Below are 26,635 nucleotides of genomic sequence, written 5' to 3' on the forward strand. Positions count from 1 at the left end.
TCACTGAGTCGTCTAATTCATGTCAGTGTAGTGTGACCTCTGGTGGTAAAACCTAGACATGCAGTTTCAGTCACCTTTCCCAGTCAGAATAGGTTAAAAAAACTGACCTAAAACTCTTAAAATAACAGCGTCTTTTATTCCAGTGGCATAATCCCACACTATGAAATTACAAAACAATTAAAATGTTTAATTTTAGTTGTTTTTTTCAGTAGACAAAGTACAATTTTTTAAAATCAATTTATTTTTTTTCCATTTCAATTTTATTTATATAGTGCCAATTTACAACACACGTCACCTCAAGGCACTTTACAAAGTCAAATTCAATGAAATCATACAGATTGATGAAAAAGTTTCTTATCTAAGGAAACCCAGCAGATTGCATCAAGCCTTGATAAGCAGCATTCACTCCTCATGAAGGAGTGTAGAGCCACAGGGAGAGTCATCTGCATTGTTGATGGCTTTGCAGCAATCCCTCATACTGAACATGCGTAAAGCGACAGTGGAGAGGAAAACTCCCCTTTAACAGGGAGGAAAACCTCCAGCAGAACCGGGCTCAGTGTGAACGGTCATCTGCCTCGACCAACTGGGGGTTAGAGAAGACAGAGCAGAGACACAAAAACCACAGAAGCACACATTGATCAGGAATACTTTCTGTTAGAAATTACTGGTGACTGAGTTATTAGTATATCTGCCGTTAATACGATGCACAAGCCTCTTGGGCTGATAAGATGCTATTTAGTTTTCTCCTTTAAAATTTAACAATGTTGGAGCACATACACAATGAGAGAGCTTTCACAATTCCTCTTTGAACAACATCTTCAGGTCATCTAGAGTCCCGGGTGTCCTCTCTGATGCTTTCTTCTCTACAGCTCACAGCACTGGGTTTCCACAAGATTTTGGTCTGGGGACTTAGATGTCCATGGAGCAGCTGTTTTTGTGTCAGGTGAGCAATTTCTACGATGCTTTGTTCTGGTGTTTTGGGTCGTTATGTCCTGAGCATTTTTCTGTATACTCCACCAGATTTGTGTAAAATGTTCTGCTTGGTATTTTAGAGTTTATGATGTCAGTTCCCAGGGGATTTGAGGGAGTAATAGCCCCACAGCTCATTTATTTAAGGGCACACACTATTTCTGTGGTTCATTTTAAAATCACCCAGAGTGTTTGTTAGTGAAAAGCTTAACCAGACCACCATTCTATGTGAATTCATCCCACTGCACACAGATATATTTGTGAAAGACAAAAAGACTATTTCTGGTAAGCCTTTCAAGCAAAAGGTTGGCATGTAGGTAGCACCTAATATTTGTACTGGAGGCTAAATGGTGTCAAGATGTCACTCGTTGTTGCATGTCTCTAACACTGAATTTAGGGATGTTTTTTTTAATCTTCTTTATCATCCTTCTCACTGTGGAGAGATAAACGTGTCCTAAAATAAATGGGCTTCTGTGTTACATCATGTCCCCCAAACTTGTTTTTTAAGTTTTAATTTGACCACAGGAGAAATGTGATCATATTAGTTTAGGTAAAACAATGTTGTGTTTATGTTGTAAAACATGTAATGCTAATTTTACACAAACCAGAGATGTTTTGGGAGGAAGACCAAAGCTCTCAATATGTATTTCTCACACTGGTGCTCTACACCAGCAAGAGATTTTCTGTTGATGTTCTCCCACAGTGCAACATACAAAGGGAGGCGACTATGGAAAAATCAGACAAAGACGGTATGCAAGGCATTATCCATTTTTAGTCTACAATGTCAGCTCTAGAAAATTACATTATTAAAAAAATATCAAGTCTAGTGTGAATAAAATTGTGGAAAAAAAATGTAAATCATTCTGATTAAATGCAAGCAATTCCAAAATTGAGCAGTGCAGGAGTTTGCAAATTAAATGCCCTTTCAAGTGTTTAATTTGATGCAACATCTTGGTGGTTCTGTAAGCAGTGATGATGTGGCACTGACAACTCCCACTGTGAGTAGGTTCACACACTCATCCAGACTGGTAGAATGTATCTATATACATTGGTTTCTTTCAAATTGTGCTTTCTGTTTAATTTGGGTATATAGTATATTTTTAATTTTGCTTTTTATAATTTATGTTTTAATGTTGTCTGTTTGGTCTAGTTTGTGTGGTTAAGTCCGCTAAATCAATTTTAGCAATAACAAAAAAGCTAAAATAGTGTTTAGGTAGTTCCGGGGTCAGCATTGTTTTATGGATCATTTTATTGTTTATTTATTTCATGATACTAAAATATCTACTTTTTATATCAGCAAGAAAAATACATTAAACATTTTCTATTGAATTCCGTAATTTCATCAGGTAAAATAGAGAGAAAAAAACCCCACTTGTAATATAATGTTTATAAATAAATAAATAAATAAATAAATAAATAAATAAATAAATAAATAAATAAATAAATAAAAGTTAGATCTTGCACCATTTATTTTCTTCTTTTTTAAGATTGTATGTAGATATAGCCCCCAAAAACACAGATAGGGCGGCATTATTCTGGAACAATAACGTAATAAAAGGCAGTTGGGAACCATCAGTTGACAACAGCTCGTTCTCACTCGGCCGTATTTTGCAGTTGCACATTTTAAAAATGGCCTCCAAAGACCCGCCGGTGTGTCAGATTTTCTCCTTTCAGGACTCGAAAACGTCCCCCGATCCGATCTTCGAGCTGCCGGCCCACTGCGCGGCCCCCGCCGCCCCGATCGTGATCGATAACGGATCGTTTCAGACCCGGGCCGGCTGGGCGGCGGAGGAGGCGGACGCTCCGCGGCTGCTCTTCAGGTCGGTGGCGGCTCGCAGCAGAGGGGCCGCCCGCAGCGAGACCCAGATAGGCAACGACATCCCGAACCTGGAGCCGCTGCGCTGGCTGCTCAAGAGCCAGTTCGACCGGAACGTGGTGGTGAACTTCGAGATCCAGGAGCTCATCCTAGACCACGTGTTCACTCACCTGGGGCTCAGCTCGGAGGTCAGTGGAGCCGGAGGAGGTGTGGTGGTTCTCAGCCTTAAGCAACTATAAGTTAAAGTCAAAACAATGAGATTTAGTAGCAGTTTTCACATCCCTGTTGTGCTTGTACATGTATACCTTTTCATTTATTTTTCCACGTATTTTTATATCTATAATAATGATAATAGTGGGCTGGGTGGTGATAATGATTCTTTTTATTTTACACAGAGACAATGCGCGACATTTCATCGACCTTTTCAAAGAAACGATGCATGGTGCCTGGTTATAACGCTGATTTCCACCTGGAATATAACGTTTAATGCTTCGGGAGAAAACCTCGGTCTCTCCAGTGGTTATAAATCAAATCCAGTGTATTTATTTAGCAAATTCAAGAACAACAGCTGTTGGCCAAAGTGCTGCACACAAACAGGAACAACAATCAATGATAATTAAATCCTTTAAACATGGTATAAATAAATAAAAAAACAGAGGAAAAACTCTCACACTGCGTTAAAAGCCAGTGAGTAAAAAAGTGTTTTAAGAAGAGATCTAAAAGCACCGAGAGTACTAAGACTGTCTAATATGAAGGGGCAACTGGTTCCACGGTTTAGGAGCTACAACAGATCGCCTCTGTGGACCAGCCTGGATCTTGGCACAACTAAACACAAAAGGACATTAGATCCAAGGGATCTAGAGGGCACGTAAGGCTGCAGGAGATCAAATATGCAGGTGCCAGCCCATTTAGGGCCTTATAAGTTAACAATAAAACTTTAAAATCAATTCTAAAACAAACGGGGAGCCAGCAAAGAGGAGCAAGCTCTGGTTGAAATATGCTCCTAGCCTTGCATCAGCCTGCCCACGCATTCTGAATAACTCAAATGCCTTAGGACATGAACAAAGTATTTACACTGGAGTGTTTTTTTTTTTACTTTTTCATTTCAGATTTTTCTAACATGTAGGGTAATATCATTTGGAGACAGAACCTTCTGGTTTAAATGAGCTCTCGCCCCAGTGGGTCTGTATCAAACAGCCGTTTGTTACTTCTAAGTAGAAACACCTTTAACTTTTCGTTTGAGAACTGCAACTTAAATATTTAGCACATTAGGTAGCATATTTGCACATTTCAGAAATAATTGCACACAGTGGGTTTTTATTGATTGTTGTTTTTCCTTTTTCCTGGTTTTAGATCCAGTGGCACTGCAGCACTTTAATAGTGCTTGGGCCCTGGAGAAGAAGGGTGACAGAAATCAGACTACCAACAAAGTCAATATTTGTGCAATATTTCAATTTAGTCCTTAGTGTTTGTGTGTTTTATTGCATCTTAAAGTGTTTAAGTGAATGATGTTTGCCGTTTTTTACTTACATTGTGTCCAGGTCCGTCACCTAAAAGAGGCCTGTGCAGAAACGAGGGCCCGTAAAAAAGGTTCCTGGCTGGACCGAGGCAGGGAAACGTATAGGGGAGCCAGGTTTAGCTGTTAGTGGTTTATAGGGTTTCTATTTATCTTTGGTGCTTGGTTCAGGGTCATGGTTTATGTTTTTAGATAGTTTTATGTACTTATCTTCACATGTACACCCGTGGGAGAGTTTTAGTGTTTTTAGCCAGTTAGTGAGACAGTTTTTAAGGCGCCTGTTTCCATCGCTTACTGTTCTGCTGCTGGAGAAGACACTGCTCCTCCAACTGCCATTTGCATGTGCACTTTTTTGCGCCTGCACTTTATGTAAATAGCCATTATAAAAATAATATTAATAAATTGTGGACCATGCCGTTTGTTGCCTCTTCCTTTCTGCGTCCACATCTCTCGTACTCCAACCTGCTAAAGTCCAGCCTACATTACAGGGTTGCTTGAAGTAAGTGCAACAAAGATGGCTGAACGGCAGACGTGTGTAAAGATTCCTAGCTGGATAAAGAAGCCAAACACAGGTGTAAGAAAGTTATTTATTTAAAAAACCAAAATACCCCAAAAGCTGCAGTTAAAATGAGAACCTTGACAGGTCAGTAAAGTCACTGCAAAAAGAAATCGGAAAATGACAAAAAAAAAAAAAAAAAGACTTGGTGGTAAATCATAAACTCTCTCTCCTCTGGGGAGGATTTAAAATGTGTTCTTCTGAAAATAAAAGACTTCAAGACTCTGTTCTTATCGACTAGTCGTTATTGATGTCTTTCTCTCAATACTGTTCCTGCAGGATTGTAAAATTAAAAATGTAAATGTAAAATGTAAAAATGATCTCAGATACACGTTTTTATGACTTGTTTTATATCCAGGGCTGCGTGGAGCACCCCATCTTGATGACAGAGGCGCCCTGCAACCCGCTGCACTGCCGGCAGATGATGTCTGAGCTGCTGTTCGAGTGCTACCGCGTCCCGTTTGTGTCTTACGGCGTGGACGGCTTGTACAGCTTCTACCACAACAACGGTCGGAGAAACCTGCAGCCGCCACACACCGGCATCGTCCTGTCCTCCGGCTACCACTGCTCTCACATCCTGCCCGTCGTCGACGGCAGGTGAGCCTCAGCTGGACGCACACAACCCCTTCCTTTGTTTGTGCTCTTCTCAAACCACCCTGAGTCTTTGCCTCGGTGCGGTCCTGCTCCGTTTCACCAGACGGGATTCTTTGATTTCAGATTGGACGCTGTGAACTGCAAGCGTGTGAATGTGGCTGGGAGTCAGGCAGCTTCCTACCTGCAGCGCCTCCTGCAGCTGAAATATCCGGGCCACCTCGCTGCCGTCACGCTGAGCCGCATGGAGGAACTGCTGCACGAGCACAGCTACACGGCCGTGGATTACCACGATGGTACGAAACTCATACCGACAGCCTGGTTCTCTTGTGTTTTTTAATGTCTTTATTCATTCCTCTGTGACGCCTGCTCCACAGAGCTGGAAAAGTGGCGTTGCCCGGAGTTTTATGAGCGAGAAGTGCACCGAATGCAGCTTCCCTTCTCTGGGAAGGTGCCAGGTGGCTGCGTGAGTGCGGAGGAGCGGCAAGAGAGGCGAGCTCAGCAGCTCCGAAGACTTCAGGAGATCAACACTCGCCGGCGGGAGGAGAAGCTGCAGCAGGACCAAGAGAGGCTGGACAGACTTTTGGCCGTACAAGTACGAGTCACTTTAAATTTGTACATTTAAAAAAAAAAAAATTCAACATTTAAGCAAAATTGAGAAAATAACACAACATATTTAAATTATTTTTTTTTTTTTACTATTGTTAAGTGAAATCAATGGAAATATGCTCTACTTACCCAATGATTGCAGTGCTGCAGCGACAGCCAAAGACACCGCGACTCTGAAAGCAGTTGTTATGCCATAAGCTGGTTGAATATTCTTATTATTATTATTAATTATAATTTGGTATTATAATTTAAATAATAAATCATTCAACTCAAAATTTCGCTATAACAAATATAGTTCAAATGGTGGTGATGTTAGCTATAAGCTTCTAAGTATTTATACCACTAATGCATTAGTTAACTTTCTGTTATGAACTCATTTATGCTGGAATAAACGATCAGGTCGGACTGTTAACCGACCAGGTTTATCCAGCAGGCTGTGAGAACCCCAATGTAACTGCAATTAGAGTTTAAATCCTTATTCCTTATCACCATCCAATGATATTGTCTCTGTATTAATATCAGATGTTAACTCCAAAGGAGGTTAGCTCTGAATTCTGAATAACCAGGCAACTGTGAATTGGACTGAACACAAAACAATGTCTATTCCGCAGTGGTTGGTTTTATTGAACCAAAAGCAATTCCCTGTTACAGTAATTCTCTGATTCAACAACTTTGGAATTCTTACTCATTACTAAACTAAAACATGCAAAATATATATGTGGAAATAAAGAACAAAACAAAAATAAACAATGGATTAAAATGAGCGGTTAGCAGATCTTAACTTAACTCACAGTTCGGATACACGTCACCCTCCCAAGATGGCTGCTACGATGACGTATGAGGGGAGGTCCTAATGACGTAACCACGCTTACGCTGATAGGATAATGCCTCGCTTCGAGGGGCGCAGCTAACTGGGAGTTTAAGCAAAGCCCGCGACTTGAGCTCGGACAAAGAGATTAAATTGATAAGAAGAAGCGAAAAGAGAGAGGGGGGGAAAGCAGGGAAAAAGATGAAAAGAAATGAAGCAGTAACCCACGGCGGGGTTCTTGATGGATCACAAATCAACACAGCAAAAATCAATTGTAAAATGCATGCACATACAAAGAAAATGTTCAGCAAAATAATTCCAACTTCGTCGTGGAATAAAAGCATTAACCAACACCTACAAAGTTCTAACGCCTGCCCAGGCACTTCTAAACACCCTGTTGGTGAGACAGAAATAAAAGGGGAGACCCCGTTACTTTGAGGTGCCTCGGGGCTGGTCCGGAGCGCTCCGAGTAAGGCGGCTTTCTGGACGCGTCTTGACGAGCGCGGTTGTCCGCAGGCTGCAGCGGGACGGGGGAGAAGCTCCTTCGTTTCTTCCTCCGGGTTCACAGTCGCTTTGTTGGCCAGACAAAGCGGGGTCCTCTTCGATCAGTGGGAGATCCGGCGTCTCTCAGTCTTTTGATCAGAGGGAATTTAATAGTACTTATTTAAGTCGACCTCCTGTTATGTAAAGCAGGGAATAACCGTTGCGTCGAAAAATCTCGGTCCAGCGAGCAATCGAACACGTGGCGTGGGATCACCCCAACGGAGACAGCTGTGTCTTCTTGGGTTGGCTAAAAGCCAGGGAAGAAGGAAGATTGTCGTGTGTGATCGGCTTTTATAGCCATCACCATAGCAACCTTATCTTGATCGGCGGCACGTATGAACTGGCACAACACAGTCGTTGTTGAGTCACTGTGCCACCGGGCGATCACAGAGCTTTGTGTGTACAGGAGCTGCTGGAGGACGGCCTGTTGGACCAGTTTCACAAAAGCCTGGTGGAGCTCAACATGGATTCAGCCGAGGAGCTGCAGTCGTACATCAACAAGCTGCAGGTCGCCGTGGAGCCGGGGAGGCTGAAGCTGCTGCAGGGCGACGGAGCCGAGGGGAAGATGGAGGTACGGCGGCTTCTTAAATGTATTTTTGTTTAGATTGTCAACATACTGCCATGCATTTGCCAGAAGATTTTTTTTAAATGTCAGCTTTTAGGTGGCCTGCGAGTAAAACGTGGAACAAAAATAAACCATAAATTTTTTTTTGACTTTATCGTTAGAGAATCGTGATTTTGGTATCTTGTAAAGATGTTCTGATCAGGATTTTTTCTCTCCATAATAATTAGGCTCGTTTAACATTATTAATTTGTCCATTTAGTTTCCATTTTAAAGCAGCACGGTCTCTTCCCCCAGATTCCACATCATCCGTGTCTGCTCTGAACTGGTCAAGCTTCACAATTATAATCATAGCAAACAGGAAAAAGAACGTCAAAAACCTCTTACCTTTTTCAAAGTTAAATAGTGTAAATAGAGATTGTTAACCACAAATAAATGATTATTTTTTAAATATTCACAATAAAATTACCTGTTTTATTTAAATATTGGATGCTAACCACTCTTTTTGCACCATATTTGTCATGTCAACATTTTATTTGAAACGTGGTAATCCCCTCCAATTAGATTTGCATTCTGCCTGTAATGACGATGATCACACATGCTCTCCTCGGGCTCCAAGAAACTTTGGAGCGGACCTAGACGGAGTAGCCGTAGGCTTTGCTTTTCACGGACTCATGGAGGCGGTCTGGAACGGACAGGTACAGGAGCGGAGGATGTGGAATTACAGGGTTAGTTTTGACCCAAGTATCAGCTTAATTTGAGATATATTCAATTATTTTTCAGGTTAATATGCAGCACTTGGCGCGTGTCGATGCTCCGTGAGGGCTGCCTTTCTCAAAAACTTTCCTATGTAACTTAAGAGGGTCGGATCCAACGCTGAATGGGTCATGTGACCTAGAGGTCATGTGACCTAGAACGCCGCTTTACGGCAGTCTGAGCTCCCCTTAAACGCAAGAGCTAACATGGTTCCACTTTTTTCATCCTCTCATAACTCCATGACTTTTCAATCTGATGGTCCAAAGGGGTTTGTTATCAGATTACAAAACACTGAGACAGACTGTTTAAAGTCTCTTTTTGAATAACAGCGCATGCGCTACACCATCTTACCTTGCTCTTCCACTCCTGAGGGGGGGATCGCGTGAAAAAGAAATCTCCCAAATCCACTCTGGTCTTATTTCTTTCTACTGAGGCCTCCTCTTCTTTTCATAAACATGAATGCGGTTCGCTTCTTGTGACTCTCAGCCATGTTTAAAGTCTACTGTGAGAGGAGTACAGCTACAATGAATGGCTAACAGCTAAGCTAACCGCTAAGCTAACTGGATTCATAAACAAGAAGTGTGCAGCCAGCAAGCAGAAAATAGGAAGGAACGTTCACGCACGTTGGCGTTACGTGAGCGCGTCAGAATGGCATGTGGATAAAGTGATACCTCCAAAACTTGAAGGACAGAGGAGAGTGAGAGCAGGAACAAAAACAATTACAAATCCCTGCTCTTCGTACCGCACGGAAGAGATTGGTTGGAGTTTTTACAGGTCAGCAGCTCCCACAGAGAATTATTTTTTTTCCTTTAACCTCCTTTTTGTGAATACATAATATATTCACTACTGTTACCCAGTATAGCAAAAAGTGTGTCTGAACAGGATTACCAACTATAGCTTTAATGTTGCACCACTGTTCTCAGTGGCCTTCATGGGCCCTAAACCAGGAAGTTACAGGTCAAGCGCCCCTAGTGGCTAAAAGTTACACGGTGCTGCTTTAATAACTAACTCTTCCTTAGTGCTTTTGTATTGGGATTGTATCAGACCTAACTAACTCTCCTCAAATCGCTGCTCGAGCATATGTTAGCCTAACTCTTTTAAGAAACGTGCTATAGTTCTCTGACATGTCAAATGAGCATCATAGCATTTTCATTTGTTTTTTTAACTCGCACCATAATTGTAACTGTATTGGGTCACCTGTCCACATCATTGCATTCAGGTAGGTCACACCTACATGACCACAGGTGCCTCTTAGTTCTGGTATAAGGAGCTCTTAATGCTTCAGCATAACACAGTTTGGAGAATTTTGTACTCTTAACCTGTTCCTATAAAAAGAGCAGTTTGGGGACAGACCCTTCCTGTCGCATCACGTCCATACCCAGGTCCACAAATCAAGGTCTTTCAAAAGACATGGGTGAACATATTTGATGAGGATCAACTTGACCTAAACCTGATAGAACAACTTCAGGATGAAATGGAGGGAGACATCAGTGTTATTCACACTCTGGTGGGAAAATGATTGAAAATGTCCATAAAGTGACTTCTAAACCTTAATGAAACCTCCCCCACAAGAGCATCGACATCGCGTTAGACCCGATGGAATAAGAAGTCAAATTCATAGGTGTGTGAATGCAGATGAGGGAATACTTTAGGCAATATAAACTTAGGTCTTTTTCCTGCTGGTAATAACTGCATCAACATGTCAAACAGAAAAAATGTCGTCCTGCTTCATAAACTGTAGGCTTTGCTTTGAAGTTTGTAAATTTTAATCACTGGCATTTTAGCTACAGTTTTGTGAAAGCGGTCTCCATCTCAATGGCTCTTTTTATCTGGATAAATAAAGGTTTAATAAAAACCGTGACACAGGCCAATATAGTACACTCTCCATTTCAATGCAAACATCATTCTAATGGATTATTGGTAGGGCTTATCCTCTTAAATCTGTTAGATTAACATTATTTAATTGTCAAGATGAACATGAAGATAGGCCAGTATTTTTGTATTTAAATGGCTTGCCCAAAAAAGGTAATTTAAAAAAATAATAATCTGGGATACAAACTCCATTGCTTTTAAAAAAAACCTTGATCAACACCTGGGATCTGATGGGGATGTCCCTCGTAAAATTCCCTCTCTCAGGGGGAATTTTTACACACAAAATAAGACTTATACAGGCAACCTGACCAATTTAGCCATTCAAAGTATCAGTTAAATTAGACAATTGTTTTCCATTTGGTATTGCTTTAGATCTTGATCCTGTAGAAAACTATGTATGAAATAGTTTCCCAGACACCTGGTGCTGTTTGCTCTGTTTCTGAATCAGTTTTCATTTCAGACACGCAGCTTCTGTGTTATAGATCTGCTCAAATGAAATCAGACATACATGCATTGTTAAATTAATGTTTATTTAATGTATCAAGCTTAGATACCTGGAGTTCTGATGAATAGTTTGAGCTTAAAAGAGATAGATCAGCGCAACATTATTTTGTTTAATGTTAAATTCTATTATCACTGAAATAGTTATTGTGGATGTAACATTTTTAACATCTGTTGTATTTAAAAAAATTATAAGGAAAATAATATTTATAATAGGTCCTATAAAAATCGAAATGCCACAAAAAATAAACTGTATTTATTTCACAATTAGTTCTCAAGTTGAAACACCCCTGGGTGATACAGCGGGACAATGATCTGAGGCACACCAGCAGGCTCACCTCTGAGCGGCTCAAAAAAAAAAAAAAAAGGGTTTTATAGTGGCCTAGTCAAAGTCAGGACCTAGATGCGACTGAGATTCTGTGAGGTAATCTTAAACGGGCTGTTAACGCTTGAAAACTGATGAGGTTGAGTTAAACAATCCCTCCAAGAGTCACCAAGTGTGGCACAGCTAGCTATAAGGTTTGGATGGCAGATATTTTTTTTTTACATGGATTATTAAAAGGTTGGTCTGGATTACACTCTTCCACAATAAGTAAAATACAAATGTTAAAACTGCATCACACGTTTACTCAGGTTTGTCTTTCCTTGCTGCTGATTCTGGTTTATTATCCATACTCCTTCTGCTTGATTTGACTGCGGCCTTTGATACAATTTCACACACCATCCTTCTTGAAAGGCTTTCCTCTCTTGTTACTGTAAACACACCCCTCAGCTGGTTCCATTTGTATCTTTAAGGTCCCACAGGGCTCTGTCCTGGGACACTTGTTCGTCATTTACCTTCTCCTCTTTGGTTATATCTGTCGCGAGCATCATATTCAGTTTCACTGCTATGCAAATGACACCCAGCTCTATCTCTCCACCAAACCTAATGCTACACTTCCACCTTCATCCCTCACTGATTGTCTCCTTGAAATAAAACACTGGTTCTCCTTAAACTTTCTTAATTTTTTAACAAAACATAACTTCTTTTAATTGGCACTAAATCAGTTCTAACTAAACTTCATAACTTCTCCACCTTTCCCTCCTCTATTAAGAGTCTGGGTGTCATCCTCGACAGCACCTTCTCCTTCGCTCCCCATTTAAATAATATCACACGATCAGCCTTCTTCCATCTTCGAAATATTAATCATCTACATCCTTCTCTTCTATGTTTTATACAGGGCACTGTAGATAACATATCAAGCCATAGTACTGTATAATGAGCACAGTTTCTGTATTTGCTCTGTGCTTGGCTTCACAGCAAGCATGCACATACACTCTTTGGGAAAAGTGAGGAGGAATCCTAGTGATCAAACTGCATCCGAAGCATGAAAATTTAGATGATCCAGTCATTTTTATTTCGTAGAGTCTTAATGAACGGCCGGGATTGGTGGATTATCTGTGCCTGACATGACGCCCGAGGCTTTTCTCCCGCTGTCTGCCAGGTGTCGGAGTCAGAGCAGCCCATGGATGAAGGAGACGGAGTGGCGCTGATGGATCCAGACTTCCCCGAGGACCCGCTGTCAGAAAAATCTGCCGGCGTTGTTCAGGTAGCGGCGCAGTGAGACTGCAGATCCTCCCATAAATACACTGGCCCTCATTAACGCGGCGCCGACTGGGGAATGTGGAGAACAATCTGCAAACTTTGCTTAAAAAAAACAAAAACACAGATGTTGCGACAGGACTTGGAGGCGAGTTGACTCTTCTTCTTCTTTTTTTCCAGCCTGCGTTCAACATGGCCGAGTACCACCAGCTGTTCGTGGGGACGGAGCGGCTGCGGTGTCCTGAAATTCTGTTTCAGCCTTCCCTGATCGGAGAAGACCAGATGGGACTGATGGAGACGCTGCAGTATGTCCTGGCGAGGTAAAATGTCTGCTTTCTATGCTAAATGGATTCTTTTAAAATCATACATACGCATCTATTCTTACTCGAGTTCATTAGCAGAGCGGTGTTTTATTATATGGAAAATACTAGTTAGAACGTCACAGATGTTTTGATTTCCTCCGCACCACCAACAGGTACACCCCCCAGCAGCAGGAGGCGCTGGTGAGCAATGTGTTTCTGACAGGAGGCAACATGCAGTACCCTGGCATGAAGGAGCGAGTGGAGAGGGAGCTGCTGGCATTGAGGCCCTTTCAGTCTCATTTCAAGGTACCGGCAACATCTTTTAAAGTGTCTTTTTTAATAATGTGTCTTAAAAAAAAATGCAAATTTTGTAAAACATGAGGCTAATTTTGAAAAAAAATGGTTTTGAATGGAAAAAGGGGCATCAATTTTTTTTAGTGTGAACTGAGTCCACTATCCATTATCGTAAAGCTCAACATTTTACGATGAAGGAATTTTTTTAACTGCAAAAAAAAGGGAAATTAAGAAGTAATGTAATATATATATAAACATGCTGTACATTCCCTAAACTAGCCATAGGTCTACATACTGTCACTTTAAAAGCACAACTAAAATGTGTTTTATTAGGATTTTAAGTGACAGACTGGGTTTTCTGAAAAGTGCGGTGGGCATTCTTCATATTTACCGGCCGTGAGTCAAACAATTATAAAACTTCAGTTGTTTTCAACTCAATGCAGAGATTATTTCTTTATTCCCCAGGGAAAATAAATGTTACTGTCGCTTTCTGTGAGGCATCGCACGCTGACTGCTGGCAGGAGGGACTTCCTGATGCCGTTTGCTCTTTCTTCTTTGCAGAATAGTTCAAGCACAGTCAGACAGGGTGAAGAGCGGCTGTGATCATCCATTTTAAAGTGCTGCCAATGTTTCCTATTTAGATTTAGGTTTGGATGTTTGAATGGGTTGAGCCAACACATGAATATGCTTTGATGCCAACCCTTCCACTGTATCTCTGGATTCATGTCTAGGGTTGTCCTGCTGAAGGTGAAAGTCTTTAGCAGTCTTTAGCAGGTTTTCATCCAGTGTTGTTCCGTATTTAGCTCCGTCCATCTTCATAATGACTCACCAGCTTCTTTTCCCTGCAGTTCTCCTCCAAACATAGCATTTTGCCTGCAGGCCAAAGTTCAAATGCAGCATTTCCTTTCGCAGGCTTGATGTGTTTCCTACATGGCCTGCGACTAGTTTTTGACTAATTAACATGTCTTTATTGCGACAGCAATTTTCTTCAGGCAACTTTTACAAAGAACAATTTTAGAATGTGCACTAGTAGTTATTGTGGCGAATAAATCTCCCTTTCTGGGCAGCTCCTCCAGATTTACTGCTTCTCCTTAACCAGCCCTTCGTTATTTTTTAAGGCGAACCGCCTTGTCTTGGTAGGTTTGCAGTTTTACCATAACCATAATCTCATGCTGTTGCATAATGACCTGTTTTTTAGACACAGAACTCACAAACACTGAATTCAAACTCGGCTCTTTACTCAACCAACTTTTTACCAAAACTGCAAGTCTTCATAAAAGAAATGAGGACACGTGCTCTCTGAACTGTTTGAAAGGGGCGGGGCTTGATGACGCATCGTTCCTGGGTCTGCGTTGTGATTGGTTGTGAGGATGTAAAGACTGTAGTATCAACTTACATGACTGAACTTTTTACTGACCCCTTTTTTTCTATCACACCACACGTCTATCGATCAAGATGTTAAATTATCAAGCGGCCCCAACGTGCACTAAGAGATGTTTCAACCACGAGATATTTTTATTGTCCTCCCTACTTTAAATCTCTCCCGGATCCGTCTGCTGTGTTCCTTGGCCTTCGTGACGCTGCTTGTTCACTGATGTTCTCTAACAAACCACTGAGAGCAACAATGTAGTCCTTTAGGAGATTGAGATGATCTGTGTGTTACAAAGGTAAGCTCTAACCTCCCGACTCCACAGGTGGCGCTGGCGGCCCAGCCGGGCCTGGATGCATGGTACGGAGCGCGTGATTGGGCGTTGGCGCATCCAGCCGCAGCAGGAGCAGAGGGGTGGATTAGCAGGCAGGACTACGAGGAGAAAGGAGGAGAATATCTGAGCGAACACTGCGCCTCCAATGTCTTCGTTCCCATGAAGATCGCCAAACCTGTTCCCGCCCGTCCCACGGAGCCGCCTGTTGCTCTCCAGGCGCTGACAGGAGCGTCTGCCGCCGTGGCATCGGTTACACCTAGCCCAGCTCCATCCACATCCACAGAGCGCGCTGACGTCAGCATGGTCGCCTCCTGAAACGAGGAGTCAGTCCGATGTTTACTGAACTCATTTTAGACTGAAGTGAAGCATTTTGTTTAGTTTAGCAATCTCAGCCTTTCAGTTTGATCTCCATCAGGTTCTTTTCACAGCAGGTCTAACATGTTGGGGTCAGTTTCACAGTCATGTTACTAAAGACCTTGCTCTTTGATTCTGATGAACCTAAAATAAATCTTTGACTGTTAAATTAGCAGAAAACGCTTTTTATTTAAAGTTGTTGTAACTATTACTAACATGCAATTTTATTATTGAAATATAACAGTCTACCCTAACGGCAGCCAAGCAGTCCTTTGCGATTGGAATATTGCACACATTAATACTGCGATGAAAAATGCGACTCATTTGTGGTGCAATGCTACATTTTGCCTGCTACATTTGTAGCAACTTTTTTTTTTGTTGCTGTATTGATATTTGGGACCTTTTCTTGGACATCTCCCTTGTTCAGACCATCCTGTGTGAGAGTTTTGTGAATTTGTAAATAACTTCTGTAAAAAAAAATGCTGGTCGAAAACCTTTCATATTGAATGGTGATCAAGTTTTAAGGTCAAGTGGAAACATTTATTTCAATATTTTGTAAATACAATTTATTTTTGTTTTTGTTTTTTTTGAAGAACATGTCGATGCAGATGATTTCTTTTAAATAAAGTTGAGCCTGTTTCACCTTTTCAGTACATATTTGATTCTTCTAACCCCTCATTTCTAAATGAAATTAGTGATATGTTTAATATCTAGTGCATTTTAATAAATTACACTCTAGATTAATTTTGAAACGTGATTCTCATGTTTAGAGATTCATTGCATGCAGAAAAATATATTCTAAATGCAAATTTTTTTTATTTTATTTTGATCATTATTGCTTACAGTAGAAAAATTAGAGTATTTAATTATACCAATAAAACATTTTCAATACAGAAATGGTAAGCTTTGGCCAACAGAATCAAAGGGAAGATTGCTGCGTTTGTTCAGCTTCTGATACCCTAATCCACAAAAGGTCAGTGCTAAAGAAGGGGGCTGTTCAGAATGCTGTATGCAAGTATATTATTGAAAAGTTGAGTGGAAGGAAAAAGTGGCAGAAAATGTGCCAAAATAAAGGAAAAGATGCAGCCTTGAGAAGATTGTTAAGCAAAACTGGTTCCAAGAGTTAAAGGGAGACTTTCAAGGCGTACTTGGCACTGCCGAGTCAGTATCGAATACAGGTTATTAGATATGAACCATCAATGTTAGCTAAAATAAAAAAGTTCATATACTGAATTGGTCTATGTCTAATAAATGCATCTATGCTTTCATTTTTACCTTTAATACTAAAACACTGTAGTTTCTTGAGGTATAGCTGCATAGTAAGCGTTTTAATAAAGTGTGAGAGCGGCTGCACAGACATAAAACACAGAACCTTTTTGTAATGTTGATACAAAACAACAGAAACGGTCAACTCTGACTCTTGTTAAATTGAATTATGTCCAAATACATTTTGATTATTATTTCAGATTTTTAACATCCTAGTATTTAATAAAACCATAAGTCACAGGTTAAAGGCCACCCAGTCCTTTGATGATGTCTGTTCGGTTCAGGCTGAACAGATCCTTTCACCTACTAAGAATACATTACTCGGTGTTGCAGTATGCACTTGTCATCACTAGATGGCGAAAAGCAACACAAAATGTTACGTCTTATTTTTTTTGAGACCTTTATATTTATAATTCCTGGTATGCTTTCCTACGGAGCTCAGTAAGAGTTGCCTTACTGCTGTTTCCTGTAATGAAACTCCGGTTTGTGTAAAAACTGGTTAATAAGCAGCTCAAATCCATTCTCATGCTCAGAGGCCAACCTTTTGGGTTCCAACTTGTTTTAACATCTGTTGTAAAGAAGAAAGTTTGAATCTGTCTGGCCAGCTCTTCTGGCAGATGCTTGGATTTCATTCTTTCTTGGCGATCACGCAGCAGGCCCGAGAGGTTTAATAGAATTACGTGGAAAACTGTGTCAGGGATCAAGGTTCAAACCAGCCTGTCCTGCTTCTCCTCATGTAGCAATGTGGCGGCTGTGCACGCCTACACACCCTTTAGAAAAGCCCCGGTCCCACAGCAGGGGCTAATAGAGGCCAATGAGACCATGGATGCCTTTTACTTCCATACGATTGGTTGAAGATTACAGTAACAGATTAAAATGGGGGGACTGAAGCAATCTAGTGTGCATGAAACCAAACTGTATAACCGCCTTTCCACAACTTTTTACGGATTTGTGCATTTTTATTTTCCACTACTAAAAGGCGGCACGGTGCAAGATCTTTGCCATGTAAAGCAGCACATTTCCTGCTGGGGCCAATCACCGTCATCATTATGTGCTTCTGGAGCATGTTTACCACATGGCTCAGGGGGAGGACTGTAACGACGAGGGCTTGTGTTTCCAAACAATCCCGCTGCCACCGAGTTGGCCGATGTCCAATTAGGAGGATTTGATTGTGAGCCTCAGTGTTGTAGGTCAGCAGGAGCAGCAGACGGGGATGAGCTAATGTCCCGCAGACCTGTCGTGGAGGAGAGGGAAAATAGAGTACGAGCGCTGGATCTGGGACAGACACCGCTAACCTTTTCACAAAGGAGCCAGAATGGCTCGCTTCTAATGGGGAAACCTAGTTATTAGCCTTTAAAAACCACCTGAGCAGAGACTTGATCCACAGTTGGAGCTGCACAGAGTGCATCAAATACACATTTGAGCCTTTCTACTGGTTGTCCTCTCCTGGCATGTTAGGCAGGCGCCATGTTGCAAATACAGGAACATACGGCTCTGCACCTTTCTACATTTTGTGCCACTGCAATCACAATGTGCGGTGTATTTTATGAGAGAGTCCAAAACAGTCACACTTAACTGCAATGTAGAAGAAAATAAAACATGTTTTTGAAGTCCAATAGGCGTGGTGTCCATTTTTACTCAGTGCCATCACCTTGACACGCTAAAATTAGAGACTTTGCACCTTGATGCCTTCAGAAATCACGTGATTGGTGAAAAGAGCCTACCTGTGTGTTGGTTCGTCTCAGTATAAATACTGCTGTTAAAGGCCTCGGAGGTTCATTGGAGAACATGAGATAACAAAATGCATCGCGAGGAAGGAACACAGCAGGCAGGCCGGGGGAACACTGTGGAGACCTTTAAAGCAGGGTTAGACTTAGAGGCATATGATAACCCTGGAGGAGCTGCAGAGATCCACAGCTCAGGTAGGTAAAAGGAGTTGGACAAGCTATTAATATATAAATTACACGATTGAGATGTATAAGTGTCCAGATATCTAATTAGACGGTGATGATATCTGACAAATGAATTTACAAGATCCTCCATTCTGCATCAGGATACCTCCCAAATATCCCGGGATAATAATCCTCATGTGACGAACGCGGCTGCTTTATTTTCCAGAGCAGTCCTCTGCGGTCGCTGTGGGATGTCACAGGCTGGGATGAAACATCTCTGATGTTGAAAGAGGGGCACTGAGCCAGACTGGATTGTATTTGTCTTCACATCCAATTAAACTGAGGCACACAGACGCCGCTCCGTTGGGGCAGATTGGGAGGACACAGTGTTTTTTCATCCCAGTGAGCTTTAGGTCTGATGATCCCTTTTGGCTTCTCCTTTGTTTTTAATCACTGGTAGTCATTTTTCAGAAGTGCATGTTATAAACCTGAATTAAGTGGGTTTTTTTTCTTTTTACAGATGTCCTGCACCGTCTCTCTACAATCTAAGGTACAGTTGAAGCACCTGCTGGGAACATTTAAATTTCAAATGCATGAGAGCTACAAAGGCCGTGTTGCTTTTTTCCTGGGAACAATGGTCACTAAGCTGCGTTGCTGTGTTACCAAACACTCAGAGTTTGAGTAGGTCTGGGGCAACGCTGACCGGCTGCCCGAGAAGCCTGAAAAGGTGCAGAGACGGTGATCGAGTGTCCAAGATGACAGCCGCAAACACGCTGGGTCCAGACTTCATTAGGAGGAGGGTTTCTGGAGAGGAGGCAAAATAGCTGACAAGCTTGTGTATTCTGTCAGAGGAACTGTGTTGCCAGCTTAGGTCCTGTTTTTGCCGTTCGTCTGTAGTATATTCCCTCCCGGCCTTTCGAAAGAAACTCAATCCTTTTTCATTTCCTCTGCTTGTCTCCCATAAGACCAAAAGCAAAGAGAAAGGATGTGATGGATAAAGTCCCCCTGAGCTCCCGCTGATGCCTGCTAAATGAACAACTTAACATCAGCCTTCCCAGGAATATCAAATCATCGAGTTTCAGGCCTGAGACGTTCACGTTTAAACTCGTACAGTATCTATAAGAGTCGAATCGCCCAACCGGAGAGCGACAGGAGCAGTAATCAGATGAGAATGGCTTCCCTCTGATCCCCCCCGCCTCCTCCTCCTCCTCCGTCCTCCCTCCCCTTACCCCCCCCTCTTTGTGTTGCTCCACACATAGAGAGCAACAGGTCCAAATCCTGCCTGCGCACGGCCACGAGAAGATTGTGGTTGGCCTGAACCGTCGGCTCTGAATAACTTTATTTTAGCGGCTGCACATAAAGCTCTGTAAACCGGAGCCCTGATGTTCCGGGTAGTGGCAGAGCACGTCAAGCGGCACCCTGGGGTGAGTAATCCTCATTTCCTCCCTGTTCGTCTTTAATGTCCCCAAAATGTCTGGAGGTTTTTAAAAGACGTCCTGCATCGTGCAATTTTTTTATTTATTTAGTATATAAAGCTGGAAAATGGTTGTTTTAACAATGTAAGAGGTAATATGTTCACATGATGTGTCTTCAAATGTGTTTTAATTGATATAATTGGCATTTAGCTTTTTGTAATAAAAGTAAATGTGATGACGGTGTAATCTTTTTGGTTTTAGATACTTTCATTTGTTCATTTATTAGATTAACCATGTTTAACCAAGAACTAGGTCAACTTTCATTTTCAAATCACATCTATTGGCCTTTTTTGTTCCTTGATTTTCAGCTAAAACATGGCAATATTTTATTTACCTTCATTTATTTATAACCAAATATTACTCCCCACTCTTCCTATTGCTTTAGCAACACTGCTTACGTAATTACTTGCAATGTCACTCATTCATTAGTAGGTTGAAGCAGGAGATATAAAGAGGAGGGTAATTCTGTCTCTTCTAATCTTATTAAAGCTCTAATTCAGTCAGTTGCGTCGCTCCTGTGGCTGGTTTTAAAATCAAGGCAAAACAGGAGAGGCTTAAGGCCCCGCAATACCTTAACAAGGTAGTTAATGAATAAATAATCATTTTAAAAAAGCAGGTGCTGGTGTAAAACGTTTCCAGGAAAACATCAGTTTGTTCCCCTCACAGGAGGGGATTGCTTCAGATTTCCTACTCATCTCCACGAGGGCTGACAGAGTATTAACTTGTTGTCACTGGCCTCCATGGAGGGAGAGACGCGGCAGGGATGAAAACTCAAGCTACCAGAGCTCCTCAGCACAGTCCATCATCCTGGAAAACCCATGGATTCACAGACAGAAACTGCAGAGAACTAAATCCCTTCCGAGACTCTGTAAACCCCGCTTCATCAAGTTCACACAGACAGGCGGAGGGAGGCGAAGACACAGGCGGTCAGAGTCCAGAAGTTTCCGTCTAAAAGTCTGACAAAAAGAAGCACATCGTTTGGACTGACAGACAGGTATAAAGATGGCGAGGAAGGAAGATTAGCAGCAATATCAGCTGAAACTTTACAGGCTTTACAGGAAAATCCTTCAGTGTCCTCAAAAATGCTGCGTGAAATGACACGCTATGATCGACCAGCCGAGTTAATAAAATCATCACTGGGTGACAGGCCCAAGGACGATGTTGAGGAAAACCTAAAAACTTGGCTTATTTCTGTCTGTACCCTGTGCCAGCCTTTGAAGTTTGACGTTTTCCTCTCCAGAGAGCCTTTGCTCCCCTGCCCAGGTCAGCGGACCTGCTGGATTTTATGATCGTGTCAACTCTTGAGCGGCTTCCTCATAATAAGTATTAATTGATAATTATACGAGACAAATCAGAGTCTTGTATCCACAAAGTGCCTCAAATATTCACACAATCCCATCTCATCTAAGGCGTTTCATCTATCAGTCTTTATCTGACGAGTGAGAACGCCTTGTGGGGTCATTAGCGGCTCTAATCGTCCTTCAGGATTGCTTTGGCTCTCCTTGGAGATCATGTTCCGACGGACATGAGTCAAGCTTTAACTGGTGCTCAGACTTCCTGCAACAAGCTTACGGATGATTCATGATGTTTTTGATCCACTTTGTGGACATTCCCCTCTTTATCTACACCCACAGCGTCGACTAGTAACCTGGTCAGCCAGATTGATAATGTGGAGCACTCTCCATTCTGCACATTAACAATCTGGGACTGCACCCATCGAATCTGGAAAGGAGGGACATTCAGCAGAACTCTCCAAGCTGATTGGGCGAATCAACACCTAGTTCTCGCTTACCAAAGGTTGCTTTCAGCCAATCACGGTATCAGATGAAAATGTGGTGAGCAGCAGGCGCCATGAGAAGCCACAACAAGTTAGGCTGGTCAAAGCACGCTTCTTAGCATAGCGGCACTCGTGGCAATCATGGATCCCAACAAAGCAGATGTGATAGCAGCAGCTACGTGTGCGTCCTCCTGCGCTGCCATGTCTATGTTGGTCGGCAGCGATCGCTTTCATCACAGCTGGTATGTCCCGCCTTAAACCGTAATACTGCAACGTGATTGGCCCGAACCCCTCTGGGTCAGTCTTGAGCATTTGAGATGAGAGCGGGACAAGATTATTATTTATTATTGATTACTTTGTAACAATATAGTAATTTCTGACATGATTTACAAAAAAAAAAACCATATAGTTTATAGCCTTATAAAATAAAGACCATTATAAAAGAGTTTACTGCATTGTCGGTATCATTAAACTTACCAAACTAATTACAAAAATCCAAAACAGAACAATACATTTTATCTCATAAGCATTTAAAAGTCATTTAAATTCACTTGAGTCTCTGAAGGGGACCTCAAGACCCCATATTTGTTTATTTGTGATCCCCAGTAGGTACTTGATTTTGTCTTTGGGAGCCACAGGACCAGAGTTGCTGTCACTTTGCATTCGCGACAGAAAACAGAGAGATGGGTTTAGGTGTGAACTGAGGATGTCGCCACAACTGGAGCAGCCTTCAATAAGCAACGTCACATTCAGCTGCTATCAGCAACAGTCACCACAGACATGACAGAGGTGTTAACATGTTGAAACACCGGGGCCTAAGTCCAGAGCCCACTTTGTCATCATTTTTAACTATTTTAAGAAAGCAATAGGATATTTTGCAGCATTTGATGTGTTTAGAAAAAATAAACAATCCACTAATCTTGTTTTTTTATTATTAGTAGCTGGAGTGAAAGAAAAACCTCTAAACTTCAGGTTGATATGCTATGATGTATGCTGCTAACATTTTAATTTATTTATTCAGATATTTTTAAATCATGTAATGCCTCGGAGTTTCTCCTTTTCTTGTAGGATCGTATGAAAATGTGTCCATCATACAGTTCCTGCGTCTTACCAATAAAATATAATTTTTTATCTATCACCCACTCAGGCCTGGCGGTGACCCATCGGTGCGTTGCCCTGATCTCATCTGCTTTTCCTCTCCCCAATTCTGTTCAATAGGAAAAAAAAAACAACGTTGCAATAGTCAAGCAATTGAAATCAGAATCATCAACTCTTGAGCAAATTAGTCTGGAAGCCTAAAATAGAAGTTATTTACTCTCAGAGCTGGAAGATTTATTTGAACACAGCAAACTGTGCCCCCTTTTTAAAAGGATCTTTTGTTTTTCAGCATGTTTCAGCTGAGTTTTATTCCACTTTGAAATACAGCTGTCGGATTACTGCAGTGAAACCCCCAATGGCATTAAAATACAGCACAGTTGGAGCAGGAAATTGTATGACAAAGAAAGGCTTGTTCCCTGGGATTGTTGCTTTCACAGGCTGTCATTCAGCCTTACATAACCTCACAGCACCGTGTCAGCTGGTTCACTGGGATGGCGGGAGGCGATGGAGCAGGAGCAGGTCGCTAATTAATCATCGGGGCTGTAATTGGTCAGCTGACCACGTCATGTGCCTGACATCACCTTACCTAGACAAGACCAAACAAGGTGCAAGTTTTCTGCTGAACCTGGCGGAAAACAGCTGAATATGATGGAATATTGTTATTTGCAATAAAATGACCATTGATCAGTAGATGACTGTGCTGACTCACTGCAGTCCTTCTCTTTCTTAAAAAGCACACAATACGTTTGTGTTGTTCAAATTCTCAAGTGCTTTTTTGCTTTTCCTACGAGACTGCAGCTGATGTGGAGTACAAATGGAGACGCTGTTTAACACACTGTGCTGAAAATACGTGTTTTTGACCAGATTTTGAAAATGGTCCCTTATTCTTTTATTATTTTGTTGTGTTATCTGTAAAATAGTTTTGTTATGTTATCTGTGTTTCCAGCTCATCCCCCAGTTCTTCTTTATCTGCCTGGGAATGGGTGGTGCATCCTTATATCTGATCCGGCTGGCCAGAGGACCACATGTCACGTAAGGCTCTTGAACTTTTTGCTTTGGTGTTGGATAAAAAAAAACAGCCTAATCAGATAGAGTCGTCACTTGTTCCGCTAGCAGTGCTTTGTAAAAGTATTCATACCTTCAGACAATTGCGAAATAGAAGGAAATCATTAAACAATGCATAGTTTAAAAAATGTTAACAAATAGAATAATTTTGTCAGAATGAAAGGAAAGTCAAGTCTCAAGATTTAGTTTTGGACTGGGCCATTTCAACATTCAGCTCCATCCATCCATCTTCCCACTGACTCAGGAGTTCCCTGGTCCCCACTAGAGATAATAATCCCCACACTGCTAAAAGGGTGACTAAAAGTAAGTACAATTTTCTTAAAATGAGTGTATTCGTCCTTGATTTGAGCAGATGAATCTGTCAAACATGTATCTGCCGATGGAATGAATATCTTGACCCCTAAAATAAGATAATTAGGTACGGTGTGCTTCACTTAAATTAAAACGATGGAGATGAGTTCTTCCTATTTTAAGTGCACAAATCTTATTCCATTGGCAGATCCTTTACTAACCTGCTCAAACCAACGACAAATACACTCATTCTAAGAAAATGTTTATTTACTTTTAGTTCCCTTTTTTCACTGACCTCGTTTTACCAAGAGAATGGTGCGTTCAGGGTGATGTGCAGCGTTAGCTTTCCACTACACAGCATTTTACTTCCACGGCAAAAAGTTCATCTCTGTTCTCATTAGAGCACCTTCTACATATCTGCTGGGTCGCCGACAAAGCGCAAGGCAAACTGTGAACCAGACTTCTTCTATTTCTTTTCAGTAAATGCTTTATTCTTGTCACTCTTCCATTAAAGACAGTACAAATACAGATTATTCCACCCGAGCTGCAGATCTCTACAGCTCCCCCATAGCTACTATTGGCCTCTTTGCTTCTCTCTGATCAACATTCTCCTCACCCAGCCTGTCAGACAGTCATGTCCTGGTTTGCTTTTTTTATTTCTGCCTTACTCTTTCCATTTTTTAATGACGGGTTGAACCGTCAACTTTGCTCTGTGAGGAACATTCAAAGCTTGAAATAATCAGTTTTACCGACTAACTCTGCTTTAAACTTCTTCACCATTTATTGTCTGAACTGTTTGCTGTCTTCTTTGGTCCACTTGATGCTAAAAGTTCACAGGTGTTCTCTAACAAGCCTCTGAGGCCTTCACATAATTTGGACGATTGATAAATTTAGATGAAAACCAGCTGCATCCACGTGACTTCCATTTGCTTTGGATTTTATGATTGAGGAGTATCAGAGAAACAAAGGGCAGGAGACACTTTTCAGGTTTTTTTTTATAAGTGAACAGTTTCTGTATCTTTTTCCACCTCACGGTAGTATACCACTTTGTGTCAATCTATCCCATTAAACCCAATAAAACACATTGAGGTTTGTGGCAGCCATTTTTTTTTTGTGGCAGCGATTTGACAAAATGTGAAAAAGTAAATGCAGTTTGAATCCTTTTGCGAGGCGCTGTATATTTAATATTTGTTCGAACTGACGCCAACCAGACCGCGTTAGGGTCTTCTCTTTTTTCTGCAAGTTTTTACATGTTTTCTAAGAAAAATCTATTGGTTTTTGACTAACTATCAGTTTTAGCATCGCCCTGAAACGCGGCTCCGTTATCTCAAAACAACATGTGGCAAAGATATATTTTTAAAGTAGAATAGTTGGATTCGATATTTGCTTTGAAACCAAAAATACTTTTCTGTTTGTCCCACTCGATCCTAATCTCACTGGACTTCCTTACATCTTGCAGCTATCCAAACTGTTCAGCTGTTCATCCAGAAACCTCTAAGGGCTTTATATGCAGCTAAGAGGTTTTAGCAAGTGCTTGGTTTAATGTCTGGTCTTGGCAGGCCTGTTATCAAGTCTTTGCAACACTGATATATATTTATTTGTACAATTTATTTAAATAGACTAGGTAAAAAAATCGATTTTATCCTTTTTTTTGTTTCTATTAGAAAGAACAGTGCTGAAGGCACCAGTTTCCACAGAAATCTGACATTTTACAGAGACTGTTCTGTTTTTATGTGTTCAGCTGGAACAAGTCCGAAAACCCTGAACCATGGAATAATCTCGACCCCACATACCAGTACAAGGTAATCCAAATCACGCACAAACAAGCCACCATTCAGTCCATCCGAGCCGCATGGTAATCGTTTCTTTGCAGCACCAAGCTTACGTGGCACTCACTGTTCTTCTGCTTCTTCCACAGTTTGTGGCCATCACCACAGACTATAAAAACCTGAAGAAGGAGGGTCCTGACTTTTGAACCTCACAAGCCAGAGTCAAATGGAATTAAAAAGAGGATCCTGATCTGGAGTCAGATATTTCTCCCTCTCTCTTTCTCTCTCTCTGTTTTTTCTGACGTCAGCACTGCAGGTTTCGGGTGTAGATTTGTAGATGTGTGCAATCTATCACATGTGCTTCACTGAAAGAGGTAGCATGTGACCATTAGCTCAGAAGAGGATGCAACACACATCGTGAGCCACCATGACGTTTTACGGGTTGTTTTTCCAAGTCAATTTACATTAACGTTTTACTTTTCGTTGCTGACAATTATCATTTTAAGAACATGGCCTTGTTTTAGAAACATTGTTTCCACTGTCACATAAAACACAAAGCAAATGAAAAAAACAAAACATGAATGAATTTACAGAGTTAGTACATTCCCAGAAATTCCTCAGAAATGTAAATAGCATGTAAAATATGTTGAGGCGCGAAAGCACCAAGA

At 41.4% G+C, this 26,635-nt stretch overlaps 2 protein-coding genes across 2 annotated transcripts; both read left to right on the forward strand.

Moving 5' to 3' along the window:
* Positions 1-2,558: 2,558 nt before the first annotated feature.
* Positions 2,559-15,960, forward strand: actr5 (actin related protein 5). The gene is made up of 9 exons (XM_012877273.3): positions 2,559-2,973; positions 5,216-5,454; positions 5,575-5,744; positions 5,826-6,043; positions 7,815-7,979; positions 12,584-12,688; positions 12,862-13,001; positions 13,157-13,289; positions 14,972-15,960. Exons 1-9 carry the CDS (start codon positions 2,599-2,601, stop codon positions 15,293-15,295), a joined length of 1,869 nt encoding a protein of 622 aa, XP_012732727.2. The 5' UTR covers positions 2,559-2,598; the 3' UTR covers positions 15,296-15,960.
* Positions 15,961-19,743: 3,783 nt separating this feature from the next.
* Positions 19,744-26,199, forward strand: ndufa4l2a (NDUFA4 mitochondrial complex associated like 2a). The gene is made up of 4 exons (XM_012877275.3): positions 19,744-19,916; positions 23,789-23,874; positions 25,940-26,000; positions 26,117-26,199. The coding sequence occupies exons 1-4, from the start codon at positions 19,875-19,877 to the stop codon at positions 26,171-26,173; spliced, it is 246 nt and encodes an 81-aa protein (XP_012732729.1). The 5' UTR covers positions 19,744-19,874; the 3' UTR covers positions 26,174-26,199.
* Positions 26,200-26,635: the final 436 nt, after the last annotated feature.

Source organism: Fundulus heteroclitus, chromosome 1 (assembly GCF_011125445.2).
Source record: "Fundulus heteroclitus isolate FHET01 chromosome 1, MU-UCD_Fhet_4.1, whole genome shotgun sequence".
In the NCBI taxonomy this organism is placed as follows: domain Eukaryota; kingdom Metazoa; phylum Chordata; class Actinopteri; order Cyprinodontiformes; family Fundulidae; genus Fundulus; species Fundulus heteroclitus.

Coding starts and splice junctions, on each gene's coding strand:
- actr5 (XM_012877273.3), top strand. CDS start 2,599: ATGGCCTCCAAAGACCCGCCGGTGTGTCAGATTTTCTCCTTTCAGGAC. Junction 5,455..5,574: donor CTGCCCGTCGTCGACGGCAG/GTGAGCCTCAGC, acceptor CTTTGATTTCAG/ATTGGACGCTGTGAACTGCA. Junction 12,689..12,861: donor AATCTGCCGGCGTTGTTCAG/GTAGCGGCGCAG, acceptor CTTTTTTTCCAG/CCTGCGTTCAACATGGCCGA.
- ndufa4l2a (XM_012877275.3), top strand. CDS start 19,875: ATGTTCCGGGTAGTGGCAGAGCACGTCAAGCGGCACCCTGGG. Junction 23,875..25,939: donor GCCAGAGGACCACATGTCAC/GTAAGGCTCTTG, acceptor TTATGTGTTCAG/CTGGAACAAGTCCGAAAACC. Junction 26,001..26,116: donor ACCCCACATACCAGTACAAG/GTAATCCAAATC, acceptor CTTCTTCCACAG/TTTGTGGCCATCACCACAGA.